General features: G+C 54.4%; 1 protein-coding gene across 1 annotated transcript in view; it reads right to left on the reverse strand.

The window, feature by feature from the left end:
• Positions 1–311: 311 nt before the first annotated feature.
• Positions 312–19,656, reverse strand: part of HS6ST1 (heparan sulfate 6-O-sulfotransferase 1) — a 37,447-nt gene continuing 18,102 nt past the window's right edge. Inside the window, exon 2 of the mRNA XM_004694889.2 lies at positions 312–3,497. Coding sequence (XP_004694946.1) covers positions 2,789–3,497 — 709 coding nt within the window. The 3' untranslated portion in view covers positions 312–2,788. The remainder of the gene's footprint in view (positions 3,498–19,656) is intronic.

A 19,656-nucleotide genomic window follows, 5' to 3' on the forward strand; every position in this document is an offset into this window, starting at 1 on the left:
GAGGCAGAGAGCCTGTGTGACACAATGGAGGTGAGACCAAGTGACTGTGGGTGCCACACGCTGCCTTCACCTCGTCACAGAAACACGTGCCTGCATTCTGCAGTTTCACCTGCAGCTGCTTCACCTCTCAAACAGTGCGATCAATGAGCAAGCCTCCGTCACTCCTGCACAGCTTCTGAGTAAGGCAGCAGCAGCAGCAGCTCTCGCCTGGCTCGGCAGGCCCGGTCGGCGCGGACCCCTGCGCCCCCATGCTTATGCTGCTCACTGAGTACACCCGCAGGGAGCTCCCACAGACCACAGCACACCGCGCCTCCTTTTCAGGGTTTATTTCATCGCTAACATTCATTCCTGACCTAGACAAAAACAATTAGATGATTATGACTTGCTTTTCCATCATCAACTTTTTTTTCTATGAATAACCAAAAAATTTCTTCTCAACACTTTTATTTTTTAATAAGAAGCTATAAATAAATAAAGCTTTAAATGCTCCTGGGTTCAAGTTAAACGCTTCCAGTTCCCAAAAAGTTCACAGACTCATTGCTCAGACAACTCTGCTGTCCCAGGCTCCCCTTGAGGACACTCGCGGGCCTGTGCGGGGAGCAAGCTGTCATTTGTCCTCTCAGCCCCAGATGGGGTGGTCCCCTGTCATGGCGCCCCCGCCCGCGGCACTGTGGGCGATGCTGCAGGGCCCTCCCCTGCAAGGCAGGTGGCTGGGTGGAAGTGCTGGCTCAGACTCGGGGCTGAGGGCCCTGCCAACCGTGCTGCCTGGGGCCACGTGCTCCTAGGTGCTGGCGCGAGGTGGAGCCCCACTCCAGATGCTGCGAAACAACCAAGGAGAGACCCATGTTTCCATCTGAATTGGGACAACGGGCCATAAGTTAAATCATTCCAATATGTACAAAACAGATCCTAGGCTCAGGCCAACTCACAGGAAGTCCTCAAGGGGCATCTGGAGCCAGGCTGCAGGCCGGGTGCCCAGGGGCTTGGGTAGAGCAGGGCTGAGCTTTCCACTTGCACCTCGAGTCACCTCCTGCCAGGAGGCCCCACGGGTACCTGTGGGCCCAGCACTCTGGAGAACATGCCCTGCCCTCCCCCACGGGCACAGCCACCCAGGTGAACCTCAGAGCTGCTCTCCACCGCCTTCTGAGAGTCAGTCAGTCACCAGTGCGTCCTCAGCAGGACACCCACCCACCCTGGGAGCTCGTCCCCGGCTGGGCTAGGCTGGGCTGGCGCTCCTACTGCTATCTGTGGCCTGCGAGGTGAAAGGACCAGTAGGAAGCTGGGAGGCAGGGCCCGTAAGCTAGAGAAGACTGGAGCTCTTCCTCCCAGGCAGGCAGCCACTGCGTTTAGCACTTTAGCTTCTCCTGGCTCCCATGCCTTCACTCCAGGGTGGGATGGCTGGGCCCAGTGTGATGGCAGGCAGGGAAAAAGGGCCTTGGTGGGTTCTATTTTCTCCAGGTGGCTCTCACTGCCCTGTCTGAGACAGGGTGGGGAGGGCTCATAGAACCCAGGCCGTGTTTGGCCCACTCCTGTGGGGAGGGCAGGCCCCGGAGAGGCCTTGAGCACAGGAATGACAGGGCATGGGAGAGGGTTACTAGGACATGGAACATGGCTTCTCCAATCTGCAGGCTGCAAGGAACAGGCCCTGACCAGCTGGGGTGGGGTGCAGGGAAATTTGGTGAGAGCCTGAGGGGTGGAGGAAGGCTGGACATCTGGGTAGCAGCGAGCAACCCAGAGCTGTTTCTCCCAACCCTAATTGAGAATTTAAAAGTGAGAGGCCCCTTCCCTGGCCATCGATCACCCCAAATATGGCTCATGGGTAGATGTCACTTTCCGGCTGATGGAGGCCTGATGGTCACTCACAGGGAACGTGAAGCAGTGGGTCTGTGCCCTGAACAATGCCCAAGCCATGGGGCAAAAGGTCAGAGGAGGCTGGGGACACGGGGAGTTCTCTCGGCTTGGGGGAGCCTCAGACACAGGCGCCAGCCTCCCATGCCTGGGGTGCCACTACCCATGGCGTGGGGTCTTGCAGAGTGGGGCCACCTCCCCACAGCCCTTTCCAGTTTGAGGACTCTAAGAAGTGGGGTAGGGTCACCCGGCTGGTGTGCTTTGATTTCCTGGCCCAAAGCATGAAGCCAGATCTGGATTTTTATTTTGGACTGGGGAAGGGAGTGGACTTCCTAGAGGCTGGACTAGACCTTCTGGGCTTCAGAAGGTTGGGCCCTGACCTTGCAGATGGGGAGGCTAGGGTGCTCTGTTGCTGATGACACCTCAAGAGCTGACTGTACTGAGGGAGGGGTGCTTCACGTGGGCCCTGTGGCGTCAGGGCACTGGAGAGTTGCCCAGATGGCCTGAGCCTGGGAAGGTGCTTGGAGTTGGTGTCGAACTGGTCTGGGGAGTAAGAGTGGGGGTGTGCATAGTGAGTGTGGGGTGCGTGCCTGCCTGGCAGGTCCGTCTCCACTCTCAACCCGACCGACCTTTCCTCTTCAAACCCTCAGTGGTTGAGGTGGGGCTGGGGGTGGGTGCCACTCGCTGACTTGTGCAGGCTGCCTGGGGTGTCCTTGGGCACGCTCCTCAGCGTGGCACTGGTGGGTTTCTCAGACCCCTGGCATGGGAGATGGCACCACCCCTGCCCATCACTGCTCCCCACTCCATCCTTTCTCAGGACGCAGCTACCTTGGGCGAGCAAAGCAACGTGGGACGCATATCCCGCAGAGTTTGGGGTGGGCCGAGTGTGCTGGGCCGTCTGTCTCTCCTCCCTCTCCCGCCCGCCCTGCCGCGGCCGCCACTACCACTTCTCAATGATGTGGCTCATGTAGTCCTCGGTGGGCACGCGGCCCGGCTCCTCGGCCTCCTCCCGCGGCAGCGCCTCCTTGGCCCGGTGCAGCAGGCGCTCCTCGCGGCTCTTGAGGCGCTGCTCCCGGCGCTCCAGCTGCCGCTTGTACTGGTAGCGCTGCTGGAAGAGGTCCTTGGCGTAGTCGTAGAGCTGCATGTCCAGGTCGTTGAGCTCCTCGATACGCCGGATGGTGTCCTCGTCCACTTCGACACCGCCTGCCCGCGTGCTGTTGTACTGCATGAAGGGCCGGATGAACTTGAGGTTGAACGTCCGCTCAAACAGGTACTGCGTCTTGCGCTGGAACTCCGTGAGGCCGAAGAAGGCCATGCCCCGCAGGTTCTTCTTGGCGCTCTCCAGCAGCAGCTGGGAGCGCTTGCCCTCCGGGATGAAGGACAGGTTGTAGCAGCCCACCAGGCTCAGGTCAGCCAGCATGCGCACCTGGCGGTTGTTGGCCAGGTTGTAGGGGCAGTCCATGAACTCCTGCAGCGTGCAGCCCGACCAGTCTGTGCCCTCGTAGCAGGGGGGCAGCTCCTCGGGCGTGGGTGTGCGCCCGTCGCACATGTGCAGCGAGGTCTTCCAGGTGGCCCCCCGCTGCACGTGCCGCCACTCGCTCAGGTAGCGCGACACGGGGTCCCGAAGCAGAGTGATGTAGTAGAACTTCCTGCAAGGAAACGGGACAGTGGTCAGGTGAGGTGAGCGGGGGTGTGCATGGGCGGCAGCTGGCCAATGCTCTGGAGGGAAGGGAGTAGCAGGTGAGGGCCCCAGTGTGGGACCCCAGGGAAGGTACATCACCTCTGATCCTACATTTCACTCTCCAAATGACTGCTTTTGAATGAGACCCAGGATCTGGGATGACCTGCCATGGGCAAAGAGCCATCATCAAACTGTCCTTCAATGTGACCACCAGTGTCCTCGGGGCAGTTGGCCAAACTGTCTTCCTGGCCCAGGTCTCCCGCTGAGCCCCCTGGGAACTCCTGCCTGCCCTGCTGGGGGTGCACTGGGTGGCCCAGTGCCCACTGTACCTGGAACCGATGGCTTAAAGAGAGTCACAGTGACAGGCTCAGACCACCAAGAGGCGATTCAGCAGAAGCCATTGGAAGTCCTAGGCTACAGCATGGCAGGCTGTGGTCGGGGCCCCCCCACCCTACTCTGGGCTCCAGTGGAGGGTACAAGAGGTGACCTAGAGGAGGTTCCCTGGTGAACTCAGTTCATCATCTGTGTTATTCCCAGGGCCTGTTTCAACCTGTGGAGGCAGGCACCCAGCACCTCTCCACACAGCATGGAAGGGGAGACATGAGTCTCGAAGGCGCCGCCTCCCTCTTCCCCTGTGTGTGTGACAGGTACTGACCCGAAAGCTCAGGACCCCGTGGCCATGGGCTAGGCAGCTGTCAGATTCTTGACAGGACTCACCAGAGGCATCCACACGGCTCCCTCCTCATTAAGGCCCAACAAAAGCACCCAACCCCACCACTGCTGACACTGAGGAAAATTTGCCCTCAGAGCCCTGGCCCAGCTGTCGTGATCCGATTCCTTTAACTTGCCTTAAAAGGCTTGTTTTCCGCAGATGCAGGAAAGAAGAACCGCGTGTTAGCCACGCACGGGTGGGTGACAACTTGTTCTTGGGTGGCCTCTCGGCCAGCGACAACCACACACAACCAGCCAGAATACAACCGAGAGCACCGGCAGGAGAAGCCATCAAGTTCACTCAAAAACTGAGGTGCAGCAATGAGGAGATTTGGTGAAAGGGCCAAGATCTCAATTTTATGGGCTGAACTGGGAGTAGACAATTATAATTTATCATATTTTTCTTATTCCTAACCTCATTTTAATCCTTTAAACCTCATTTAATCCTGAAGTGGACAGAGACAGATGTGAGGTTTTCCCTGTCTCTTTACAGTCAGCTGCTCAATAAAACCTTTGCTTCCCTCAAGAGCCAACGCCATTTTATTGCTTCGATGCATGTTGAGCAGTGAAATCTTGCCTATGGGAGGCCTTCTGGGGGCACAGAGCCCACTGCCAGTGCCATGACTGACCACATCTCCAAGGGGAGGGGCCCTGAAGGCAGCCGGTGGTAACCAGTGAGGGCAAAGGCTGCCGCTCCAGCCTAAGGGGGGCCGATCTGGAAAACTTCAGTGTTCTGAAGCACTTTCTTAGGTTATTTGGGCCCCCCTAAAGGGCCTGGGGGGAGGTGCCTAGGTGACGGTTCCAAGTCTGGGCAGCTATTGACCCCTGGCTGTCCCCATAACCCTCAGATTCTGGCATGCCCGAGGAGAACAGGTGCGAACTAAGACTGAGGGGAACCCTGCCTGAGGGGCAGCGTCACCTGTCTCCCAGGTTCTTCTCACAGCCCAGAGAGGGTGTGTGACTTAGCCAGGCATCTAGCAGGCTATGAGGCAGGTGGGAGGGAAGGGGGAGCCCATGCTAGCTGACTTTAGGACGCACTGTGCCTGGGCAGAGTGCTAGATCATTGAAGTCTGGGCGCCCCATGGATGGGATTGCCGAGAGGGCACCTGTGTTGGTATAGTGGGCAGGTTCCAGGTGGTTGGCAGGATCCCGCTGCTCCTTGTAGTTTCCTGCCCGGGCTCCCTGGCAGAGCTGATCTGATCTGCTGGGCTCATGCTGAACCCTGCAGCTCCCTGTCAGTGCTGGGGGACTTGCCTTGCTGCTCACTGCATCCCTAGATGCTGGCTGGGCTGCACAGAGCACACCTATGACAGGAGTGACTGGCAGGGAGTTAGGATAGGGCATGCTGCCCCTCACAGTTCTGGCACTCCAATTCTGTCTTCCAGACATTGTCTGCAGTGGATACAAAGGGCCCAGGTCACCGCCCAACTCCTAACTAGTCAGCAAGGGAGTTCCTCTTGGCACACACCTGTAGTCTGTCGACTTCCTCAGGAGTTCAGCCACCTGATTCTCTCTACTGCCTCACCTACTCTGGCTCTCACTGCCGCCACAACAGCCTGTGCCACACAGCCCTGCCAAGAAGCCTTCTTTCCCATCTCCCTTCATCTGCCCTTTTTGGCCATACATATACCTGAAACATCAGGCCGCTAGGTTTTGGCTTACTGTCTATGGAAAGAGGAAGCATGGGAGTGACCACAGTGGGCAGACAGCTGAAGGTGGCATAGATCAGAAGACTAAAGATTGACCCTCCACATCAGGTAGCTCCCTGTCCAGGACAAGAACTGATGTGTATTCTCCAAGATGCTCATGACTCAGCTATGAGACTGGGCAGGGGCAAAGTCTATGGTGTCCCAGGCCCTGCCCAGAAATGCCAGACAACTGCCACCAGAAAAATCTAACTTTCTGCCTCATGACACAGCAGGGTCTCTGCTCTAGAGCAAAGCACTTCCTGTATTGACATCTGGCACCCCCCACCCCCAACACACACAAAATAGGGTGTTCTGCCTATCATGCTTCAGCAGGATCTACTAGGTGATCTCAGTGCTAATCAGCAAGGTTTCCAGGAAAAGGGGAGGAGATGGTAACATGAAACCAAAAATTGGAGTATGTAACTCAGAGTGCAGTGGCTCACAGGGCCCAGAAAATGAACAGAAAAACACATAATAGACAGGACTGGTCATCAGGATGGAACCTAACTTCTCTATAACAACAACACATTTTAAAAATCAACAGATTAATAGCTTCCACAGGCTGAGGGAAAGTGACCAACTAGATAGCAAGCCCAGTGAAACAATCAACCAGTGTGAGGGAAGAGGAGAGATATTTTAAGACATGCAGGGATTTAGGCAATCTATTTTTCATGAATGCTGTTTTTGGAAGACATTGGAGAGTGCGTCTCTTTTTACAAAATAAGAAAACAAAACAAGCAAGGGAGCCAGGAGCCCCAAACCAGAAGAAAGCCATGATGGCAGCTGTGAACCCTGCTGGGCCTACTGGTAGCAGAGGGATGGGAGTCCCAGGGGAAAAAAAGGCATAAAGCGATCACCTGACACAGCACAGTGTTTGTGGGAAAAAAGAATGGTAGGTATATGCAGACCTCTGGAATCCCTTGGAAAAAAATAAATCTATGAAGCTAGAAATCAAAGGGAAAAAAGGCAATCATTAATTCCAGGAAAAACACGTCACATTAAAAAAAAATGAGGGATACAGTTTGGTTGAGAAGTAAACTCTGGTTTTAGAGGCTTTATGTAAATAGTAATTATTGATTTAACTATCATGAGCTTTAATTCTGCTTGGAAGACAGTTGGGGTACACAAACATATGGACACTTAATTTTCACCTACCAAAACAGAAAGCAAACAGATAATGCTTACAACAGTAAATTAAGAAATAGCCCTATAAATTAGAAATATGCAGGGTAAATATATGAAGAATGCACAAGGAGCTTCAAGGGGATTTTTGAAAGAGGTTGGACAGGAAAAACATATCTGCAGCTTTTTGTCACAAACCTCTTGTAAGTTACTAGTTTTAACTACTTGTTTTTAATCATGTATATAAATTATTTTACCTAAAAAAGTGAAATGTCTCCAGAAACATATGGAACAATACTCCCCTTTAGTCACCAAGAAAATGAAACTCTACGCCACCATGCTATGTCCATGGGAAAGGCAACAAACATGGGCACCTATGTGGCATTGCCAGTTCTCCTGACTCAGGCAGGACAGCCCTCCCAGGGGATCTTCCCTGGAAAGCTAACAGCAGACGCCCATCCCAGTGCCCTTGATTCTCCTCCATGACCCTGTCTGTATGTGCACCAGTACATGCATGGTTTGCTCTGCAGTACGTAGCTGGGATACCCCCAAATGTCCACCACAGGCAACAAGGTGATCTATTTTTGCAGTGGACACTGCTTGGTGACTGAAAACCAGCCCAGCTACTCACAGCAACTCAGGTATTGTTGATGAGTGAGATATTGCTGAGAAAATTAAGCAAATTAAGAAAATAGGAGTATAAATGTAACAAAAGACAAAGATAATGTTTATCAAGTACAGTTTTAAAAAATGGAGTCCCTCAGAGCTCTTCTGTGACCACAACCCTAGTTTAGCAGTGAATGTCTACTGGATGTGTCACAGCAGTATTTCTCACACAGTTTTCAACAGACAAACGTATTTAATGCTATTCACTTATGTTGAAATTATTTTAAAAAATGATGAGATGCCATATGACCCAGCAATCCCACTACTAGGTATATACCCAAAGGACACAAAAGGACACCTGCACCCCCATGTTTATTGCTGCTCTATTTACAATAGGGGAGAATGAAATCAACCCAAATGATGAAAAATAGAAGACTGGATTAAAGAGATGTGGTACATATACACAATGGAATATTACTCAGCAATCAAAAAGGATAAACTCATGCCTTTTGCAGCAACATGGATGGAGCTGGAAGGGATCATGCTTACTGAAATAAGACAGAAAGAAAATGAAAAAAAAAAAAAAACCCACAAAACAAAACAAACAGCAACAAAAAAAACAACCAGATGGTTTCACTCAGAGCAGGAGTGTACGGAATGGGGGGCAGGGCGGGGGGAAGAGAGAAAACAAACGTAATAGAGTAAAAATGAAAACAATGAACAACTATAAACAGAGACACTTTATGGGGGTGGGAGGGGGAATGGGATTGCAACTGGGGTGGGAAGAGTGCACTGAACTGTGGTGAGTTGGTGGTGGGAGGCCCATGGGGAGATGGAAAAACACACAAAATGAAGAATGATGTAAAATAATACAAAATATAATTTAAAAAAAAGTGATGAGATGCTACCCAGAAAAGTCAGGCCAGAGGTTAACGTTGTTGTGTTTTGGATGGGGAGGGCAGGCACATGGCACCAGCAGGGTGGCTTCAGCAGTACTTTCAGGTCCTTGTCAGAGCAGGCAGCAAAGAGCACAGTTGTTTTTATTTACTTGTTAATGTGGGAGTCCTTGTGTGTGTACCAAACACTGTGATTAGGTAAAGAGCTTAAACTGACTCTGAGGGCAGTCTTAGCAGCCCCAGATGGCGTGGCAGGTGAACTAGCATCTTCGTGAACCGGGCTTCTGGGTTCCCTGAAGCTTCCTAGGGCCCCCTACCTTTGTTCTGGTGCCAGGAGCAACGGAAAAGACCGTACCTCTGTCTACAGTGCTCCAACCCCCTTTCGTGCCCAGATGTCTGTAGTCCCCAGTCTCTGTCCCTATCAGCTGCAGCAGTAAGCAGGGCAAGGGTCCACAGAGGGACAAGAGTCTCCTGTGACCTGAGATAACGGCGCAAACGAGCATGCTGCTCTGTGGCATCTTCCCGATCCTGCAGTATCCTGGGAGAGCAAATAGGCCAGTTCCACTAGGGGAGCACCCTGCACTGCTACCCATCCCAATTCAGGGATTTAGTGCAAATTACGCTCTTCCAGAGTGGGCAATATCTGGCACCTTCTTTACGCATGTCCTAAACCATGTCCTGGCTTAAGTGGATGTCCGTGGCAGCCTGACCTCCAGGGAGGCATGTGAAGCACTACTGCCGGCCATATAAATGGGACAGGCCCAGAAATCAGCCAGAGTACCCAGCCCGCACAGACAGTACTGTCACCCCAACACAGGGCATGCTGGGACCAGAGGGACGACGTGTCTTCTTCTGAGGAATCCTGGTCAGTGACTACCTGGTCTGTGTTTGCACTGTCCACTAGTGATGTGGTACGAAGCTTTCCCACAGGCACCCCTTGGTTAACCGTGTGCACCCCTGGGCGCCACCTGGATAGACCTTGGCCCTCCCTCCAGTCCTAACACGTGGGGATGTACTCTGAAGGCAAGCTGTGGACTGTGGCCAGGGCAGTGGCCTCAGTGCTGAAACATCCACCATCACCCAGGGCCCGGAGGCCAGGAGAGACTGAGCAGATCCCTCAGGGCCACAGCAGCGTGCCCAGGCCAGACTCGGCAGGACCAGGACCACAGCTAACCTTGGCTGAGGGTGTACATGGGGCCTGTGAGGGGCCTTGGATTGGGCCAAGGAACACAAGGAAGGGTGTCTCTCAGCCTCTAACACAGAAGCTGTCCGTAGGACGGGCTGTACGGCTGTCACCCTGGGCCTGGTTGGGCATGACTATGGTATGGTGCGGGGGCACGCTGGGTTAATAAGCAAAGAGAAAAGCCACTTGCTCCTAAGATCCCTGCCCCTCCCTCCATTAATTTTCAGCAAAGGACACAATGAGCAGTGTGGCCCTGGTTACTGAGACATATAGCCCAAAGTAGGCCCTTTGGCCTTGGCCCAGAGGGCCAGTGCAGGGCCCAAAGGCAGGCACAGCTTTCAGTTACTTGGCTCCCAAGTGCTTTGGGCTGGGGAGGGTGGAAACAGTGACAGAAGGTGACAAGTGATGCTGAGAACCACAGGGACTTACATGGAAGGTATGAATGTCAAATAGTGAGGTCGGAGATGGGGGACACGCCATCACACACACACTCGAGAAGAAAGGCTGAAGAAAAGGCAGTGCCAGAAAAAGAAAGGTCTCAATTCATTTTCAAGAAAACAAACTTAGAAAAATAAGCTTGGCACAAAGTATAAAGAACTCAGATAAAGTTCTAAAATGAAACGTGGGACATCCACACTGTGGAATTAATTCCAGTTTGCAGGGCTGCGACCACTCCCAAGAGCCCAGAGGATCACGGACTGTAGTGTGCATTTTCAGGGCTGATGGTGCTAATTCCGCGCTTTCTGCAACCCAAGCTGTTGTGACGCTTCCGTGTGCTGGCCCAGTGCACCTCGTCATGCCCCATCCTAGTGGCAAGGAATGCGTTTGGTTCCTAGGTCCAAACACTACTAATAGGGACTGGCTGGTTTTTAAGCTTGAGGAGTCTGAGTGCTTGCGGGACAGCTGGCCCAGGAGTTCCAGCTCTGACAAGAACACACACGCCAGCCTCTGGGAAATCCTGTAGGGCCATGGACTTCAAGAGTCTTCCAGGAAGGGGTAGGGTGCATGTGGGCGATGGCTGACAGCCTCACAGGGGGCTGCATAAACCGGGACTGTTCCATGCCAGGGCTGGGGCCTGGAAGTGGGCTGTGGGCAGCAGGTGGGCTCTGGGGCCACTCGCATTTTAGCATGATGTGGAAATTGGGCTTGCGGAAAGGATACTGACCCCAGGCCAGGGCACCTATAGAAGTGGAACTGCTGTCCATGGGCACCAGTTCCATGGGGTTCCAAGGGTTACATGGGGTCCAGAGGGGACTTAACGACCCCCCCCCCCCCCCCGGCTCTGAGAGTACACTGACCCACCTAACTCCTGACTCTCCTTTGAACCCAGGACTCCAACCAGAAGCATGATTTTATATCTGGCCTAGGCTGTGCAAAGTCTAGAACTGGTGGGTTCAGAGAATTTTTGGGCTCCAAGGGAGATTCCACTTCCAGGAGAAGGCTGTCCCTACGGGAAGGGCTGAGATGTGGCTACGGGAGGACCATGCCACACAGCTGGCTGTCCTGTAGACAGGGGTTCAGTGTTTACGACACTTGAAGACAGGGCCGTGCCCAGCACATGGTGACGAGCTGCCTGTGATGGCCACCGGGACGGACAGTGCTATCAGACTGTCAGGCGACTGTGTCAGGAGGGAGGTCGTGCAGGACACAGAACAGCTGAGGGTTCAGTGAGCTCTCCCCACTACCTCTCCTCATGGGTTGTGGGAATCTGAGGGAAGAGGCTTTCTGAACAAGTCTCCGAACTTAAGACCCCAAAACAAAGGTAGATCTTTTAGCCAGCACCCACAGAGTGATAGCTGCCTAATGACGGCGAGGACACTGTCATTTAGAGTTGCACTCACAAAGCCCTTTTATTTAAAAGAAGTGCTGCGTCACTTCCGACAGACTTTCACCGAGGGAACACCAGGGTCGTGGTCACGTAAGAGCCCTTGGGGACTGGCATCGAGTCAGCAAAAGGGATTGGTTGCCGCACTTTTCTTAGAGCCATGTATGGGGGCTCCGGGAAAGCTCCAGGAGGGGCATGTGAGCCCCCTTCCTTTGTCCTTTGGTCTCCTAGGGTGCTCATGACCCCGATATTACTGTTGAAAACTGAAGGGAGTCTGGAGGAGGCCGCCTGGCTCACCGCCAGTCCTGGCTGGGGAGCCCCTGCTCCCTGCTCTGGTAACTGCCACAGCCCATGGTCGGGGGCACCACAGGCAGAGGAGCCCAGCATAAGCCACCCAGGCCAGCTCTTGTCCTTATCAGATACTGTGCCCTCGCCTGATGGCACTGAGGCCATGTGTTAAGTGGTCAAATGCTCTAGCAGAGCATCCAGATGAGAGACGAAGTGTCTCAGAAAAGCACAGATCTGACTTTAGCTCCTGTCCCCACTAAGGGGGAAATGGCCGAGTGGCCTGGGCGGGGCTGGCACCCACTTCTCCCTTCTGACAGGAGAAGGCTGAGAGGTCAGCCTCCCAGGCTGGTTGTCAGTGGTGGGTGCCTGCCTCCTGAATCAGTCTCGGGGCAGGCTGAAGGCAGAGGCTGGGGGAGGCAGCCACGGCAGCCAGAGTGTCCGGGAGGAGGGCCGGTTCCTGGGCAGCACAAGTGTGACTCGGCGCCTGATGGGAACAGATTCTCCACTGACCGCCGCCCCTGCTACTTGCAGGAAAACCCGGAGCCTGTAGGGCTGAGCTGGTGGGGGCAGGCTGCAGGTGCCCCTCAAGTGCAGTACAGGAAGGGCCCCTTCCCAGGCAGCGGAGCAACCGTGCGCTCCGTGTCACTCGGAAGTAACTGTTTAAGTAACTGCTGTGGTTTTTATTAATCTGCTTCCCACAACACCTGGGTCTAGAAAGCTGACACAGTAGGCAGGTGTGGCCAGCTCCACCCCTTCCCCATTACTGTCCCGCCCCTCAGGGCCCTCAGGGCAGCCAGAACTCCAGTTGACAGTCCCTGGAAGAACACCAGAATGCGCGCTCTGAGTGGGCAAAGGCAGACTCTCCCAGGTTCCTCACTGATGCACAGCATCTCGGGAGGTCTGGGCATCATCCCAGCTGGAGAGGCGGGGAGGCGGGGGCTGGAGACAGGTCCAAGACCGCCTGGCCCCCCAAGTGTGGGCTCTGCTCAGAGCTCGGTGTGCTGAGGCCTTGCCCTCTGCTGGCCTCACAGCTTGGCTCCCTGCCCGCTGCCGCCAGCAAGCGGGTAAGCTGAGTGAGTTCTCAGACAGTAGGAAGAGAGCCCAGCTTCAGGAGCGACATACATGGGCCAGGTGATTCCTCAGGCTTAGGAGGCACCATGCATGTCCCCGAGGCGGAAGCAGTCAGAGATGTTCTGCAGCCGGCCAGGGCCGTGTGTCTAGCTCTGCCACCAAGATGTCCTTAGGGACACTGTCTTCATTCTGCTCGCCTGCCGGTGGGGCGCAAATGTAATGTCTGAGCTCCAGCACTCACTGTGGAACACAAAGCAGCAGTCCTGCTTTCTGGGGGTGACAGCTGACAGCCTGGGGCCAGTAAGTTCCTGTGGCTATGTCAGCAGCTGGCCTGCCTAGGTGGGCTCCTTTCAAAGAGAATGGGCTTTAAAGAAACACATTTTGGTCTCTGCAACGAATCCATCTGGTTTCAGGGTTAACACACTAAAGACCTGGGCACTGTCACAGGGTAAGCGCCAGGCATGGGCTTGCCAGGTCTAGGCTGGGGCTTGGGTACCAGGGACTCAGTAACATCCCCATGAATTTACTAAAACCTCACAGGTTTCTCTGGTCATCCCGTGTACGCCATGCAGATGCATGTGGTAAATGCCAAGTACCTGGTAGAAAAGACACATTTCCAATCTGCAGATTAAGGAAACAAGGCGAGAGAGGTTAAAAGGCAAATGTGGCCAGAGAGCTGGCTGGCAGTGGTGCTGGAGTCCAGGCCCCCAGCCCTGGGCTGTGAGCTGAGCAGGGATCAGCTGCTGAACACCTACCGACCACAGCCAGCCAGGATAGTGGCGTTTTAGACTGAACTATGGACACAGGTCACGATGCCTCCCCTTAGGTCCAGTGGGTAGGGAGAGTCAAGAGTACTGCGCACAAGGCACACATATCCAGGCCTGCAGCAGGACATGCGGACTGAGCTCAGACATATGCTTGTCCTGATGTGACGCCCCTGGGCATCCATCACGATGCTGGGCAGAACTGAAGCCCTGGACTTTGGCCAACCCAGAAGGATGGCAGGGCTCCTGTCTGGGGCTGCCTCTCTGAAGCTTCCCAGTGACTGCAGGACACAAAGAGCTAGGGCAGGTTCTAGCTGGAAAGCCGGGGGTGGAGACCCCAAGGCAGGCATGGGGCAGGACTGAGTTTCACAGGGCTTGCGCATCCCCACAAATGCAAGTGCTTCAGTGGTTCTGCTCCTCCCTTCCCCACCCTGCCACACAGTCCAATTTGTAGGGAGAAGCCAGTGTCCCCAGGAGTTCCCACTGCCGACACAGGCCTTCCCATCTCCAGGGCCTCTGGGGTTCAAGGTCTGAGGCCTAGAAAGGAGTGGGGTTCTGGCCCCAGCACGCAGTGCATCCCTTGCCCTGGAGGGTTGGTTTGCACACCGTAGCCTCATGCCAGGCCTTCACTGATGGAAGACGCCAGCAGAACAAAGGGACATCTAAGCTGAGCTCTTGCATAGGGGTGCCAGCAGGCCACAAAGGGGAGGGGGGGGGCAACAGTCTCCCAAGGACCTTAGCACAGGGCATTCCAGCAAGCTCCAATAGCAGAAGGCCATTCCCAGGCCTTCCCTGCCTGCACACGTCCTGCTGGGGACAATCTTGCCTCCGTTTTCAAGTCTTCCTACCCATCCAGGCAGCCCAGGATGCCTGTGTGACTGCTGGTGTGGGCTCAGGCCTGCTCCTTCCTCACAGAAGAGGAGCTGTTTAGGAAGGAGGTGGAGAATGCAAAGGAACCAGGGTAAACACACCTGCTCCGAGCAGCTGATAAATCTGACCTGAGGTGCTCTCATGGAGAGGGCAGGTACAGTGTCCAACTGCCAGCGCCCGCACCGGCAGAGGAGGCCCCTGCCAGGATTCAGCCTAGAAACCCATGAAGGCGGGGACGGCACAGCATGGGCAGGAGGGGCCAGGCAGGGCGAACCTGGACACACCCACCCCCCCCTTGCCTCAGGAGCACCAGCTGTGAAGACTGCAGCCCTGCCTGCAGCAGCTGGGGGCAGACACTTGGCCTTGATGCCCAGATAAGTAAGAGTGAGGAAGGAAGGCCGCCCCCAAGGGTGGGGCCAGGCTACAGATGGGGGAGGGGCGTGCCCCACAGTGCAGACTGGAACTCATCCAAGTGCAGGGGGCTGTGAAGAGAGGAAAGGAAGCTGTGGTTTCAATAAGGGAAGGACATTGTTTGAAAGCAGTGGGAAAAATGAAATTTCCATCCTTGTTTCAAAATTCCAAGTTGTTGAAAATAAATCAAGAAAAACAAGCCTTACTAGTTGAGGTTTAGGAAATACCTTAACAATCCCCTTCCTGCGCCCCTGGCAGCACCAGCATTTCTGTGGGTGGGTGAAACCTTTACCAACCAAGCTGGCAAGCTTCAGAAAACAGAGAAGCTTTGCCCTGGAGACCCTGGCAGGGAGACATTAAGGCTGTGCTCCTGTCTGGCTGAGGATGGCAAGTGTGACCCACTCTGGCGGGCTCTCTGAGTGTACTCCAGGGGCCTGAAGTCCACCTCTCCCCTACAAGTGACAAGGAAGTGAGCTCCATGCCTAGCGGAAATCACATACTTTTCTCCCAGGATCCGTGGCCTGGAGGGTATCACTGGGTTCTCACAAGGCCCTTGGCAGACTGCCAGCAGCATCAGGCCGAGTGCACAGGCCACAACCAGCATGGGGTGCTGTGAGGGGCACAGGTGGCTGCACACAGGCTCTTGTTCTGGGCCCAGTCTAGTGCTGGTTGCTCCCAATTCTTGGTCCCCCTGCAAGAGCACCTCAGTGGACAGGTCTGGACTGGGCTGAGGTGCTCTGCACATGAAGGTGCAGGCAGATGTCCTCCTTCCAGCAGCACGCAGGGACAGGCCACGTGCATGGAGGGTGCCTGAAACCCACAGCCGGGGACACTGGGAAGCCATTTTGCACTGACACTGAGCAAAGCTGGGAGCTAGGTGCTGAGGGGCTGGGATGCCAAGACCGCTAGGAAGTGCCCCTTAAAGCTACTCTTGGGTTCTAGAAGCCCTGCCAAGGTCAGAGTTGCAGGGAGTCTCATGACAAGGTCCTCAGTGAGGGAAGCCAGTGAGATCAGATGGGTCTTTGCAGAGATGTCCCCTCCAATGCGGGAAGGACTGGCTGCTGTTTTTCTGGAAGCCTGACCATTATCTATCCCCAAATCCACCAAGGCAGGCTGGCTCCAGGCCTGGAGTCCCGAAAGTGCTAATGTGTGAGGTTTTGGGAGAGAAATAGGGAGTGTGACCCACTTCCTTTTACCCCTCTCCTGACCCCAACTCCACCATGTGCTGCTGCCAGCTCTCTGCCCCAGCTAAGTGCTGACCAGGGGCAAAGGCAGTCAGGTCTCTGGGGCCCCACAGAACCACTTAGTTGGGCAGGACCACTTAGCCGCTGCTCATCCCCACGCCCACCTGCCCGGGACTTCCTGGCTCCGACACCAGCAGGTGAGTCTTCACTTCCGCCTGAACACACTCATAACTCAGGGCAAAGGGAAGGTGAGTGTGCCACTTGGACCTGCCCTGGGTGGGGCTGTGCGCCAGTGACTCAGCCTGACCTGCCTCCAGACCCTGGCATCTTGTCATAAGTTTGAATCCTGGCCAAAAACTCTTGGGCTCACTGCCTAGGCCTGGGCTGACAACGTTACCAGGGATGTGAGCTATCCCTTGTACATAACCTCAGTCTGCGGACTTGCTATGGCCGTCTGGGCCTGAGGAGGGACTCAGTGGGCCAGGCAGCAGGTGGCGACAGGCCCGAGCAGGGTGTGTAGCACACGTGCTGGCTGAACCCGCTCCCAAATTTCGCTAGACAACGCCCACCCCTGGGCCTCAGTCTCCTGCCAGGGACACACAGCCAGGCCTGAGCACAGAGGCCTGAGTGGCACACCTGTTGGCACAGCAGCCTGGGGTATGACTCAAGCTCGGGGTCACAGCGTGACGTATCTGTGTTGGGGCCTCCCCAACAAACCGGACTCTGCAATGACAACTGAGCACCCCCACATGCTCCCTAGCAAGAACCCATTTCAAAGTTCAAGTTCAACTGGATGCCAGTTCTGGAGAAGACTAAATCCAGTCCAGAGGCAAGAAAGCACAGCACGTGCCAAATGCAAGGGGCCCAGTCCTGGGAGCAACTTTTCCTTCTGCTTTGCTCCTGTTTCCCCCCCACCCCCCTTCTCTTTCCAGTTTTATATAACCAAACATGTATTGCACAACTAACAAACTAGATTATGTCTTTTATATGCCTGAGAGATCTCATTTCACAAGAGGTGGCGAGTCACGGGCTAGAGGCTTTCGGGCTGTCCCTCCACCCATCCCGTCTGGATGGCTCCACAGCCACAGCCATGGGAACACCACTATCACGTCAGGGGACTGAAGGGCTGGCTCCAAGTCCCACACACCCCTCCTCCCTGCAGCTCAGGCAAATCCTGATTACCTACCACATGGCCCCATGGAGTCTCTGAACAAAACCCGACAGAAACCTCATCCCGTGTGTGCACAAGTATCTATACAAGTACAGAGTAGGCTGCGGAAGGCAGCCTCATGTAGACTTTGAACATGCATTATTTTCCCAAGACAGAAACTCAGAGCCTCAACAGCACACGCCAGACACGGACAACGATGGCTTACCTCTCCACCGTGAGGCCCCTGCCTCCCTAGCTGTGCTCTACTGAGGACAACCACTTCCCGTAGTGTGCAGGGAGACCCACCTCCTCACCCTTGGTCCTTGGGGCTAGGTAACATGAACCTTTCCAGAACTAGAAGCCCCCAGGCCTGCCATCAAGTTCTGTGGTTGGGAGGCAGGAGAAGGGAGGCTGTGGCTTGGTGAGGGAGCGGGGTACAAAAGCCAGTCATGACTCACTTCATCCCACAACCCCTGGCGGGATGGCGTGTCCTGCCACAGATGAGGCTCAGGGGAGGTGGCCAGGTACCAGGTGTCTGCATCTGACACGTCTGCCCCGGAGAGGAGTAGGTACAGGTGCCTGGAGAACTGAGCGTGCTGGCATCGGCACCAGGATCTGGGTCAGCTAATTTGCCAAGAACGAGCTCTGCCACTTAGCTCATGCGTGGCCCGACAAGAGCCCTAAGGACTGTCTCCAACATCTGTCTCCTCACTGCATGATACAGATAGCAGCATGCCTCCAGCATGGAGTCTACAGCACAGCACCCCACATGAGGGCAACTTAGCTCAGGGACCCCCAAACCAGCGATGAGGGAAGGAAAGAGAGAGACTACAGAAGGCAAAAGCCAGACTGATTCACCTACTCTTGCCAGTTGGAGTATGAGCAACAGGAGAAGATGCAAGAGATTGAAAGAGAAAAGTTATGTCAAAAATAAAAGCCATAGGGCCCTCCCTGGTGGCGCAGCGGGTTAAAGCACAGCACAAAGAAGCTTAAACCACTTCTGCATGAGTTCGATCCCCACCTGCCCTGGAGGAGTCCACATGGTGCGGCAGACCTCTCCTGACCCGCCCGCTGCTCCCCTCAGCAGTGTACTTCGTCGATCTGCCTGTTCTGCTCCCCACTCTGTCTCTGGTGAATCCTCTCACACTCCGCATCTCTGGCCTGTATCCCTGGTTCTGTACGAATAAATAAATAAATCTTTAAAAAAAAAAAAAGCCATAAATAGCCCTATGACTTCAAAAAAAAATTAAAGCAGTGATTCAAATTTTTCCTACAAATATTTAAATATTATAGCTGAGGAATGCCTGCAGCTTAATTTAAAAACAGTTCTGCTGAAAACAAAATAATAATAATAATAAAAAGAATAAGAAAAACCCAAACCAAACATTTAAGTACGCAAACCTGTGTATACACAAGTGCAGCCCATGTCCGTGCACAGACACGCTCAGATAAGCAGGGAGCAAGAGAGGACATAGGCGTGCAAGCATGTGCGCCCAAGTGGCACACGCTGACAAACACCGTGTCCAGGTGGAAGGACCAAAGCTTCCTACTCTTTCAACTAGTTTGTGGGCTTGACATTTTATAGAAATAAAGTGTATTGGGGTGGAGAGAATTCCAAACCAAAATTGCCTACCAAAATTTCGGAGATTACTCCACTTTGTGCAAACTCCTTTGGGTAACACGAAAGATGTGAAACACTGCTCCATTAATTCTTAAAAGGCCAATTTAACTCTACCCCAAAATCAGACAAACACATGAAAACAAAAGAAAATCACAGCCCTTTTCATTAATAATGGGGGTTAAGGGGGAAAAAAAAAACCAAGCAAAAAATCTCATCAAGTCAAATCCATCAGCAGATATAAAAGACAGACGTACAGGATGCACTTGCAAAAATGAAGTAACCAATCAGAACAAAAACCAGCAAGAGTGGAAGGTCAGAAGAGAAGTCCCTTAGCCCAAAAAAGTATCCAAAACAACTCAGACCCAATGTGGGCCTCTGGGGAAGAACCGAGGCATTCCTGGTAAGGAAGGGTGGCAGCTGAGCCCCTCACCACCGTGACGCTGCCCTGTGCCCCGGCTCTCAGCTAAAGCAGTGGAATGACAAGCAGCAGCCCATGTGTCCACCCCAGTACGGCTGAGCACCCAGTCCTGCACCAGGCTGGAGGCCTCACCGTTGGGAGTCTGCCCTTTGAGGGGAGACGTCCCACATTCAGTGCTCTTGGCCTGGGTTGCATCCAGAGCGCTGGGGTCAGAGGGCTGCCCCCTGGGACAGTCAGCCACTAGAAGGGCAGCCGAAGCAGTGGCCCATCTGCCAGCATCCTTGCGGTGCAGATCCTCTGGGGGCCAGGCCTCTGGCAG

The sequence above is a fragment of the Condylura cristata genome, unplaced genomic scaffold (genome assembly GCF_000260355.1).
Source record: "Condylura cristata isolate star-nosed mole 26May11 unplaced genomic scaffold, ConCri1.0 scaffold00049, whole genome shotgun sequence".
Lineage (NCBI taxonomy): Eukaryota > Metazoa > Chordata > Mammalia > Eulipotyphla > Talpidae > Condylura > Condylura cristata.